Below are 11,722 nucleotides of genomic sequence, written 5' to 3' on the forward strand. Positions count from 1 at the left end.
AGCTCGTGAGTTTTTGAGTTGAGTTGAGTTTCATTATAGAGTTTTTCAGTCGAGTCGAACTCAAAAATACTCAAACTCGTGAGTGAGCTTAAATTTTTTATAAATATAATTATTTTGAATTAGATCATGTCCGATTTAAATTTTATCTAAAAAATTAAGTCGAAATCGAATCAAGTGAAGTCACCCATAAATCTAAGTCGGAATCAGATTGAATGAAATAATCACTAAACTTAAATTAAATCAAATTGGTTGAAAATTCGATCCATCCATCCATGATCATCAAAATCCCACGTATTCATCATCCCCATGTAGATTGAAGCACTGGAGTCAACGGCCCAGATGTTTTCCATACGCCCACTGATTCTCCCGATAAAAACCAGCACCGCCTCTTTTCTTCTTCCTCAATTTCTGCTTCAAACGCTGCAAACCGCAGCTGGGAAGTGTTAGATCTAAAGATCTTTGGCTTATTTATGAAATTCACCCTTTAATTTACTTTAACGTTTCAATTTAGTACAAAATGCTTCTAAGGAGCGCGTCCACGCCGTTAATTAATTCATGGATCCCACACTCGAAGGAGCCATCGCCGGAGCCCGAGTCGTCGCCCCTGATTTCCCGAACCCGATGCGTTTCTTTCAGGGTTCCGTGTTCGGTTTCTTTCGGGTCTTACGACGAATCGAGGCGGAGAATGACGAGGGCGGATTCGGAGACGGATCTGAGGATGACCGGCTCTGAGGCGGTCCCTAAGATGGGAAAAGTTAAGCAAAATAGCGGGGTATTTGTTGAGGAAGAAGAGGAGGTGGAGAGAGAAGAAGCTGGATTTCAGTGGCGGAGGACGGCGTCGCTCACGGTGGAGGAAGAGTGTGGATTAAGCGGCGGTGGCGATGGTGGTGGATCCAGTACCGATGATAACGAATGGAGCTCGTGGGATTCGAACAACGGAAATGATGGTACCGAGTTGTATTATCAGAAAATGATCGAGGCTAATCCTGGAAATTCACTTCTCCTCGACAATTACGCTAGATTCTTGAAAGAGGTAACTTTAGATAATCTTTTTTCATTCAGTTTCTTTTTGATAAACGAAAGGTAAACAGAGTTTTTGAGTTCAATCTAATGCCGGAAAACCGTACAGGTCCGCCGGGATTACGTGAAAGCGGAAGAATACTGCGGGAGGGCGATCTTAGCAAATCCAAATGACGGGAATGTTCTATCTATGTATGCTGATTTGATCTGGGAGACTCGCAAAGATAGTTCCAGAGCTGAAACTTACTTCGATCAAGCTGTTAAAGCTGCCCCTGATGACTGGTAAAACCCCAGGAAAAACTAAATTCTAAAAATTGGGTTTCATCGTTTGTGTTCAATTTCAAAGTGATTGATGAAAAAGGTTCATATTTTTTTAATGAAATTTGCAGTTATGTGTTAGCGTCATATGCACGGTTTCTTTGGGATGCTGAGGAAGAAGATGATGAAGAAGAATCAGAGCAAAGCTTTATCAATGGAGTTCCTTCAATGCCTCCTCCTTTGACTGCTGCTTCTTAAGGCTCTTCTGATATGTTTTTTTGCCTTTCTGACTATTGTTAATATTACCTCTGTGTTAAGCAGAAATGAAGTGAGTGAGCTTTGTAGTTATTGAGAACTCGGTTTTGATCTACTCGTTCTTGGAAGTACCCATCATGTAAAAGTAAAAAAAATAAGATGTGAAAATGAGTTTTCTATTGAAATGTTATTGTTTCTCTCTTACAATCCCTCTCTTTTGGTTTCTCTATGAAAATTCTCTTTTGATTTCTATTTGGAAACTGGCTATTGGGAGACAAGGGGAGCTGAGGAAGGGATCAGATTGAGATCAGCCAAAACCAACTTAGAACTGAACCGCCACTGACCAAACCGATTCCCACGAACACAACCAACACGACTGTGGATAATTCTGCTTCCGACACCAGTAAGGTCTTGTGGGCAGGTATCCATTAGTCAGTCCGAGCATATATTGCAGTAAGGTCTTGTAAGCACCGCTACCAGTATTTCACCCTTGAGTCACTTCGGTCCATGGAGGCTGGAGGTGAAAAGTGGATAGAAGAAAGGTCTGGCTATGCAACCCCGTGTAGCTTTCTTTATATTCTGCAGAGCATATATTGCAGTAATAGATATCCCCACGAAATCTGCCAAGTTATACACTGTGATCAACAAGACTGGATACCAGTCCTGAAGAAGCTTCGATTCTAGATCCTCGGCTATAAATCCGGGGAAAATAGACAGAGTCGTCACTACATATATGATGAGAATCCCGAGTGCCGGCTGCCAGATCTTCCTCGGTCCAAAAAACTGTGGTCTCCTATAATTCTGTAATGCTGTTGCATAACTGAAGAGGCAGTCCAGTAGAAATGGTCTGCATGGACTGTTTTGGAAGCTTTCCAGCAGATCCTATCAAGCTCTTACCTGCTATCAATCCATCTGCTAGACCACACATTACATCTTCTGTGACCGTCATCAAATAGGCTGCATTCCGTTCTCTTTGGACCGGCCGCCATGTGACACCCAGTCTATAGTCGGAGCCACCATCAGGGAGAGGAAGCATGGAAAACCCCATGTTATGTCTAAACCTACGAGTCGACTTCGTGCAGCAGTGACCCGAACTCATCATAGAGGAGCTCGTGTGACCTACAGATAAAACCTTTTTAACATGAGGGGTAGGCCGAACCAGCAATTCGGAATGGTAGTAACGTAAATAATGCGGTGGTCATGATGAAGCCTCGAGTTGCTTTTTCTTTTCAACTTTTCTCACTAAACAAACAGGGGAGAGGGATGGAAAATTTGATTGCTTTTTCCCCTTTTTTTCTCACCAAACATAGAAAGGAGAGGGATGGAAACAGCGGTTCCCTTACGTCGACCATTGCATTTTGTTCAACAAAATCAACCGATTACCCATCACCAAATCTTCTATTCACATGAAGAAAAATCTTAATTAAAATCAGGGCATTTTGAATAGTTCTAATTAATTGAAACTTAGAAGCAGAGATCATCCCCAAATGCTGACTATTTGGAGCCTTCTTTCTGAACTTTTGTCAATGGGGAAAAGGATAGACGGGGACGTCGGTGTAACACGCTAAAGTCAAAGCTTAAATTTATAAGATGTTCGAATTCAATTTAAAATTTAAGGATCAATGTTACTTCAACTTTAATGTAATCGACTATTAAAATTTACAAAATAATCATTCAATTACATAATATTATTTCGTTATATTCTTAAACTATTAAAAGTTATAAAATGATGATCCGACTATTTATTATTTTTTGAACTCATCCCTTTCTGTTAAAAGATTGGCGATTGACTAAGTTGGATGACCATATGATAGTCGTTTGAGATTCTAGTATCATATTTTATCATATCAAAGTCAGCATGTTAAAGTTCAGCTTAGAATACCGCTAATTTTTTAATAAAAAATGACGAATTTAAAACATAATGAATAATCAGATGATCATTTTATAACTTTTAATAGTCAATGAACTAAATAAAATAACACATTACAGTCGAATGATCATTTTATAATTTATAATAATTAAAAAAAATTAATAAAATAATATCTTATAATCGAGAAACTATTTATATTTTACTATAAATTAAAATATTATCACGGGTCTCAATGCCTTTAATTAGATTTTTATATGTAAATTCAAGTATGCGTGTTGTTATAGAAATAATTTATCTTGGACTGAAACTTAAATTATTAAATAAAGACAATTGAATATACTTGTTCAATTTTGCAACTGCTGTTGTCCACCATAACTTGTCAGAAAAATATTCACTTTATGTAATATTTTTCTAAATAGTAGATTTCTTTAATTTAGGTTGACTGATGTTACGTCTAGTGCTCTAAAAATAAATAAATTTATTTATACAAATAATAGAGTACGTTAATTTTATATCAAAATAAATAGATTCTTGGGTAAATTACGAGTTTAATATCTAAGCTATAAGTTTTAGTCAGTTTTAGTATCTAATTTTTATTCAAAACCATGTTTAATATTTAATTTTTGTTTTAGTTTAGTACACGTCGTTAAAAACTTGACGGATAGGCTGACGTTGCATAGCTAATGTGCACGGATGACTGTTCCGAATGGTATACCATGAGAGAATGAGGAGTCGACCAACATAGTATAGTTTCAGCCCCATCGAACAGTGGACTATGGAGATCGAAAGATGAAGAAATCGAAGAACATCGTATTATAATATATGACACAATGATCAGTTAATCTAAAAAAATGTTTAAATTTAAAGGTTAATTACATGATTAGTATCTTAATTATCACATTTATTCTGGTTTGATCACTTAATTATTTTTTTAAAAATTATATCTAATATTACGTTTTAGTTTCATTTCAAACATTTATCTTTTAAAAAGCAACATAACTACCGATGTGGCATTTAAAAAAATCAATGATAATGTGGTAATAACGCATGGTGACATATCAGCATCATTATTAAGTTTTTAACTAGGGGTGTTCATTTTTCGGTTTTATCCGAATTAACCAATCAAACTGAATTAGTTCAATTAATTCGATCGATCATCGAATTAGTTCGTTCGGAGAATGGTTAATGTTTTTTTCAATATTCAGTTAACAGTTAATTTGGTTCAAAATCAATTAATTAACCAAATTAACTAAAATTATTATATATTAAATATTATATATACATATATATATATATATATATATATATATATATATATATTAAATACATATTTTAAGCTCAAAATCATTAAGAATTAAGACCTAATTTTTTAACCACACAATACTCATTAAATTATTAATACCTAATTAAATTTTAATCTAAATTAAAAAAGTAATTCTATTATATTAAAATTAATTTAATTAAAAGAATTCAGTTAATTCAATTTGATTAATATTTTCAAAAAAAAGTTCGATTTGGTTAATGGTTAAAGAAAAAAAGTTCGGTTAATCGTAATTCAGTTCAATTGGTCACCTTTTTAATCGATTGAACACCTCTATTTTTAACCGTAGACAACAAAATGAAACCAAAACTAAATATTAAGTATGATTTTTGGAAAACTATAATTGGGTAATTAAAACAAATAATTAAAGTGTTAAATGTGTAGTTTACCCTAAATTAAATGATTATTGTATATTAAGGGGGGTGGGGCGAAAAAGGCTATACCTTTATGGTCCGTTTGGTTCACTGAATGTAAGATTATCAGTGGGAATAAATGATTACCAGAGAATAGGATTACTGAGAATGTTGTATTTTTTGTTTGGTTGGTTTAGCAGAAATGTAAGATTACCGTGTTTGGTTAAAGGAATAAAAGATTATTGGAATATATATTTGACCAAATTGTCCTTATTATATATTTGTATAATATTACAAATTGTAAAATATTTATATTTTTTTAAAAAATTTAAATTCATAATTTTTATATAATTTTTTTACAAAATTAAAAATATAAAAAATGTTTAATGAAAGGATAAAAAAAAATTTAACCCCTGAACTTCATATAAAATTTTAATTATAGATTTTTTTTGTAAATCTAAAATAATTTAAGGATAAATTTGTAATTTAACCTTCGTAGAATTTTTATTATTCAATGACATAAGAAGAATATTTTTGAAAAAAATAAAAATTTAAGGTTATTTTAGTCCAAAACGCCGGTAATGTTACAATACCTAAGGGAAGAGAGATAATGACATTCCCGGTAATATATCCCAAAAAATCTACTATTGGTAATAAAACATTACCGGGAATGAGATTCTCAGCCAACCAAACATAAAAATATAAAATTTATATCCCACAATCTTTGAACCAAACAACTTCTTAAACCTTTGAAAAAAAAACGAGGTTGAGCAATTTAACATATTTGGCGTGTGTTGAAAGTTCAAAACTTTAAAGGAAGGTGTGCTATTTTCGCAGATCGGAGCAAATTTCTTTGTGTTATTAATTTTAAACGCGATGGCTATTAGCCAGTGGGTCAACAACGGCCCCGACCCACATGGTTTGATTTATTTGACCGCCATGTAATTGCTTCTTCATCATCTTCCCAGAAGCTTCTTTTCTCCGTCCTATATATATAGGAGAAGATAAGGATAAACGAACATATCATCTGCTCACAGCTGAAAATCCCAGATCTTTTGTGGGGCGACTGCAAGAAAGAGAACACAGCAAGTAGAAATGGGTGGGAAAATAGGCACGGCGACGCTTTTTGTGTTTTTGGTTGCGAATCTGTTGCAGGGTGCGTTTGGTGTAACTTATACGGTGGGGGATTCTACGGGTTGGGTTGTTCCGACCGGTAACGATGATTTCTATGACGATTGGGCCGATAATAAGATCTTTGCTGTTGGGGATGTTTTGGGTGAGTGGAAGTTTTTATCGTTTTATTATTGAGTACATGTTTAGCTGGTGTTTTGGTGTTTTTTAACCGGCGATTTTGTGTTTTTTGTTGCAGTGTTCAATTTTACTACGGGACAGCATAATGTCGCGGAGGTGACCGAGGTTGATTACGACTCCTGCAACGGTGCTAATGCGTTGTTGATGGTGAGGGATGGACCGGCGATGATTACCCTTAACAGGACCGGTGAGTATCACTTCATTTGCGCTTTTACTGGTCATTGTGCCGCCGGTCAGAAGCTCAGCATCGACGTCGGAAGTGGTACACCGTCACCTAGACCGAGCCCCACCACGCCTGGTGCTCCGATCCCCAGTGGTAGAACTTATACGGTGGGAGACGCCAGCGGTTGGCGTGTCCCGACAGGAAATGATGATTTGTATGATGATTGGAACGACAACAAGGATTTCTTTGTTGGGGATGTTCTATGTGAGTCGCTTAGCTCAAAATCTAACATGAATTTGATCATTAGAGTACGCATGTATTTACTATTTATTGTCTACTGGTGCGTGTTTTTTGCAGTGTTCAACTTCACCACGGGGCAACATGATGTCCTGGAGGTGACCGAGGCCGATTATGACAACTGCAACGCTGCCAATCCGATATCTAATGTGACCAATGGACCGACGAGGATTACCCTCGACAGGACTGGTGATCACTACTTCATTTGCGGTTTCCCCGGTCATTGTGCCGCCGGCCAAAAGCTCAATGTTGAAGTCAGAAATGGCAACCGCAACGGCACTGCTCCTACTCCTAGACCAAGTCCCACCACGCCTGCAACCCCAAGCGGTATGACCTATACGGTGGGAGACTCCACCGGTTGGCGAGTCCCTACCGGAAATATGATTTTTATGATGATTGGAACGACAACAAGGATTTCTATGTTGGGGATGTTCTATGTGAGTATCTTGGCTCAAAATCTAACCTATTCTTAATTGGATCATTGGGTAGTACATATATGAATGTTGGTTTTGTATGTGATTTCAGTGTTCAACTTCACCACGGGGCAACATGATGTCCTGGAGGTGACCGAGGCCGATTATGACAACTGCAACGCTGCCAATCCGATATCTAATGTGACCAATGGACCGGCGAGAATCACCCTCAACAGGACCGGTGACCACTACTTCATTTGCGGTTTCCCCGGTCATTGTACCGCAGGCCAAAAGCTGAGTATCGATGTTGAAACGGCAACCGCCCTGGCACCACTCCCACAACTCCCGGAACACCAAGCCCCACCACGCCAGCAACCCCAAGCGGTATGACCTATACGGTGGGAGACTCCACCGGTTGGCGAGTACCTACCGGAAATAATGATTTTTACGATGATTGGAACGACAACAAGGATTTCTATGTTGGCGATGTTCTCTGTGAGTATCTTAGCTCAAAATCTAACCTATTCTTAATTGGATCATTAGGTAGTACATATATGAATGTTGGTTTTGTATATGATTTCAGTGTTCAACTTCACCACGGGGCAACATGATGTCCTGGAGGTGACCGAGGCCGATTATGACAACTGCAACGTTGCCAATCCGATATCTAATGTGACCAATGGACCGGCGAGAATCACCCTCAACAGGACCGGTGACCACTACTTCATTTGCGGTTTCCCGGGTCATTGTACCGCCGGCCAAAAGCTGAGTATCGATGTTGAAAACGGCAACCGCCCTGGCACCACTCCCACAACACCCGGAACACCAAGCGCCTCCGCACCGGGAGCTCCAGGCGGTTCCATTCCCGGATCGAGCTCGGCTTCGTCGCTTGTTGCCACTCTGTCTCCTTTCTTCTCCGTGGCCATTGCCTTAGCTCTGTTGTGGTGATTATGTTAAATAGCTTTGCCTGTTTTTTAGTTTATGTGATACACTTGTGGCTCGCAGTTATGACTTCATTCCTTCCATTATTACGGTGATGATATATGTAGAGTGATATTTGGTGTTTGAATAAGAGCCATGGATTCATTTTCTGGATAAATATTTGGTGTTCTAGTGAAGTATAAATCAAGCGATATCAGTGGTAGAGGAGTTATCATTATTCTTTGATGTCTTGAATTCGAACATTAAAAATATTAGAAATGTTAGCCTTTTAATATCAAACTAACTATATTAAAACGACATTGTTTTGATCCCATCGGTCCTCAATAGGACCGGCAAGTGCAACTCACATCTGAGGTTTCTCCGATCACGGTGCAGCCGGCCAAGAGCTCAAAGTTGAAGTCCAAAGTGGTAACAAATGTAAAGCACTATGATTTTCCCTAGCGGGGATTAAAGCAGCACAGATAAAAAGATGACAATAATAGATGGTTCTTCTTTTTCCTCTTTATGCTAATATTTTTATTAAATCTCCGTGATAATTAGGATGGTAATTCAACTCGAATCCGACGGGTCTGATTTTTTTTAAATATACTGTTCGGATCAGGTTTAGGGTAAAAAAAATCGACCCGACCTGAAAAATATATATAATTTTATCTATATATTTAGAGATAATTATAATATTATCCTATATATATAATTTTTTTAATTAAGTTGCTGTTTTTATTGAATAAAAATATATATTTTTAATTATTTTGGGTCGGTCGAGTTTCTAAGTCATATATTCGGGTCAGGTCGGGTGAAACCTTAATTTCTTCAGATCAAATCGGGTCACGGGTGGAGGACACTTTCTTCTTGGGTCGGGTCGGTGACCCAAAAACCCGACCCGACTCGACCCATTGCCATCCCTAGTGATAATAAATTAAGAGAGAACTATGGCTTAATGAACTAATGGGCGCCATGGCCAACGTGTATACTAAATATTAGGTTAAAAAAAGGCATTAGGTTCTCTCTACTTTTGAAGAAAAAGAATTAATACGGTCCTTGTATTATTGCTTTTTAATGTAGTACATTTATTAACGCATTTTTGCTGTTGATCGATGCGATGTTGACTTAATAATTTACAGTGCTAACATAGTAATTCAATGTGACAGATTTACATGATAGATAACACGACACATAGATTAGATTGATAACTCTAACATGACAGATGAATTGTCACGTTAATACTATGGATAACCATATCAATATCGTGAACTGACACGTTAATACTATGGATAACCATATCAATATCGTGAATTGATACATCAGTATTATAACGGTCAACGATAAAAAATATTAATTAAATGATCATATTAAATTTAATTTTTAAATTAAAAATCAACACCAAGAGAAAAAAAATACAATCGTTACATCAATTATTTTTCAAAATTACATAGGCCTATGATATCGTTGCCTTTCAGCAGTGGATCTACTGCAGATTATTTTTCAATTATTACATACAGGTTTGGGCTTAAAAAAACAAAACATGAAGCTTGGGGACCATAAACAACCCATACCTATACTTTCCAATAATAATTATTATTATATATTTTTTTAAAATCATATTGTTGCATGTGATGTATGACACTAATGGATTAAAAATTTAAATTTAGCTATGAATGTTGATCAGAAGAATAAATTTGTAAACTTTTGTTTTATAAAATATATAAATGTAATTATATTTGGGTAAAGTACATAAATGGTCTCCAAACAATAGGATGTTTTTTTATGATGTCCCTTGATTATAAAAATTATTAAATGGTCCTCCGACTATAGAAAGTTATTTTGTTGAGTCTCTTGACTATTAAAATTTACAAAACGGTCACCCGACTATTCATTATATTCCAAACTTGTATTTTTTCGTTAAAAATTTGACGACAGTTAATTTGAATTGTACATTAACCTGCTGACTGAGATACGATAAAATATTTCATTCAATATATTAACATCCACCTCAAATGACCGTTAACTTTTTAAGGGAAGAAGACGAATATGAAATATAATGAATAGTCGAGTGATCATTTTGTAACTTTTAACGGTTAAAGAGCTTAATAAAAGAGTATCTTATATTGGGGTAAAATTTATGTACTTTACGCTTGATTTTGTTCAAAAGAATACCCTTATGTATATATATAAACTGTTGAAGTAAACTGTAATTGGTGAATGAAAATAAGCCTATCAGCTCCCCATTTTTTTCTCCTTTCTCTATAAAGCTGGTGAACAAATTATATAGTGGTAGAGTGGTCCTTGAAATTTTGTACTACCATCCTTCTCCTTCTTCTTCATCGCTGCTCTGAGTTTTTAGGTCATAAAAAAATGGGTTTCCAGTTGATAACGTTCAGAGTATTTTTCAAGTTCTGATCATGCTTTTCCACAGCTTTCTTGAACTTTCTTTTTGTACAACAAAATATTAGGTGATAACCATTATCATATGCATGTATGAAAGCTCAAGAAAGCTGTGGAAGAACATGATGGCATTTCAGGACTTGTGTTTCTTCTGGTTTAAGTTATGACTACGTACGTACATTGAAGGCCAAGATTCTTTTGCAGCAAGCAACTCCATTTCTCTTTTATCTGCAGATTCTGCATATAGAACATGGTAAGCTTCGAGCTTTCAAAATTACTACTACTTGTTTTCCTTCTGAAATATGATCCATAGTTCTTGCAGTTCTCTCTGAATAGAGGTTTCTGATACGATCAGGCACCAGGTTTTCCTTCTTCCATCCTTATTGCGTGTACATTGCTCTTAAAATATTTCTACCATCAGATGAACAAATTGAACAGTAATGATATATGTTAGGTAAGTTATGATCCATAGTTCTTGCAGTTCTCTCTTAATAGATGGGTACAATTTCGTAGATTTCGCGTTATACCCGCTCTAATTGGGGTGGGGTGGGTATAAGTTTAGTAGGTAGTGGACGGGTGTGAATGTAAAAAGTTATACATTAGATGATGAGGTTTGAGACCTTACTCGTCCCACATCAGCTCGCCCCACATCCATTCACCTACTAACTAACTACCATATAAATTTTGGACCATTATGAATTTATGTATAATTTAACCAAATATTAAGATATAAACATATCCATAATTGAACATCATCGTTTCTCTTATCTCAAATTGGCATGTATGAGGGTATAGATGGATACAGACGGGTACGAAATAAATGGTAAGTATTTAGTTCAATAGTGGATGTGAAGATAAATATGAAAATATATCCACATGAGCGGATGTAGATTTAAAAAATTTATCCATTGTAAATGATGGGTAAATAGTGGATATAAGAATATGAGAATGAAATAAAGGATATTCACACTCGTTCAACTCGTTTGTCATCCCTACCTACTACGGTACAGTTGCCTATTTACGGGTCTGAATGCATCTCTTGCCATGCATGAACATGCTGACTTTAAGACTTTTCTCTAAAAATACATGTCCATTGTAGAAAAATTGATCTAAATCATGTTATGAATTTGAATCTAT

The 11,722-nt window shown here is 36.1% G+C and overlaps 1 protein-coding gene and 2 pseudogenes across 2 annotated transcripts; 2 read left to right on the forward strand and 1 right to left on the reverse strand.

Moving 5' to 3' along the window:
* Positions 1–387: 387 nt before the first annotated feature.
* On the forward strand, positions 388–1,807 carry LOC120179369. Of its 2 annotated transcripts, XM_039184989.1 has the most exons (4): positions 388–1,033; positions 1,130–1,302; positions 1,410–1,546; positions 1,788–1,807. In XM_039184989.1, the coding sequence occupies exons 1-3, from the start codon at positions 518–520 to the stop codon at positions 1,534–1,536; spliced, it is 816 nt and encodes a 271-aa protein (XP_039040920.1). In that variant the 5' UTR covers positions 388–517; the 3' UTR covers positions 1,537–1,546; positions 1,788–1,807. The 2 variants fall into 2 exon arrangements, with proteins under 2 accessions (XP_039040920.1, XP_039040915.1); XM_039184984.1 differs by lacking the exon at positions 1,788–1,807 and having other exon boundaries at positions 1,410–1,735.
* Positions 1,808–1,829: 22 nt separating this feature from the next.
* LOC120179321 lies at positions 1,830–2,719 on the reverse strand (annotated as a pseudogene).
* Positions 2,720–6,027: 3,308 nt separating this feature from the next.
* Positions 6,028–8,360, forward strand: LOC120179387 (annotated as a pseudogene).
* Positions 8,361–11,722: the final 3,362 nt, after the last annotated feature.

This window comes from Hibiscus syriacus, unplaced genomic scaffold (genome assembly GCF_006381635.1).
Source record: "Hibiscus syriacus cultivar Baekdansim isolate YM2019G1 unplaced genomic scaffold, ASM638163v2 tig00003632_pilon, whole genome shotgun sequence".
NCBI classification, from domain to species: domain Eukaryota; kingdom Viridiplantae; phylum Streptophyta; class Magnoliopsida; order Malvales; family Malvaceae; genus Hibiscus; species Hibiscus syriacus.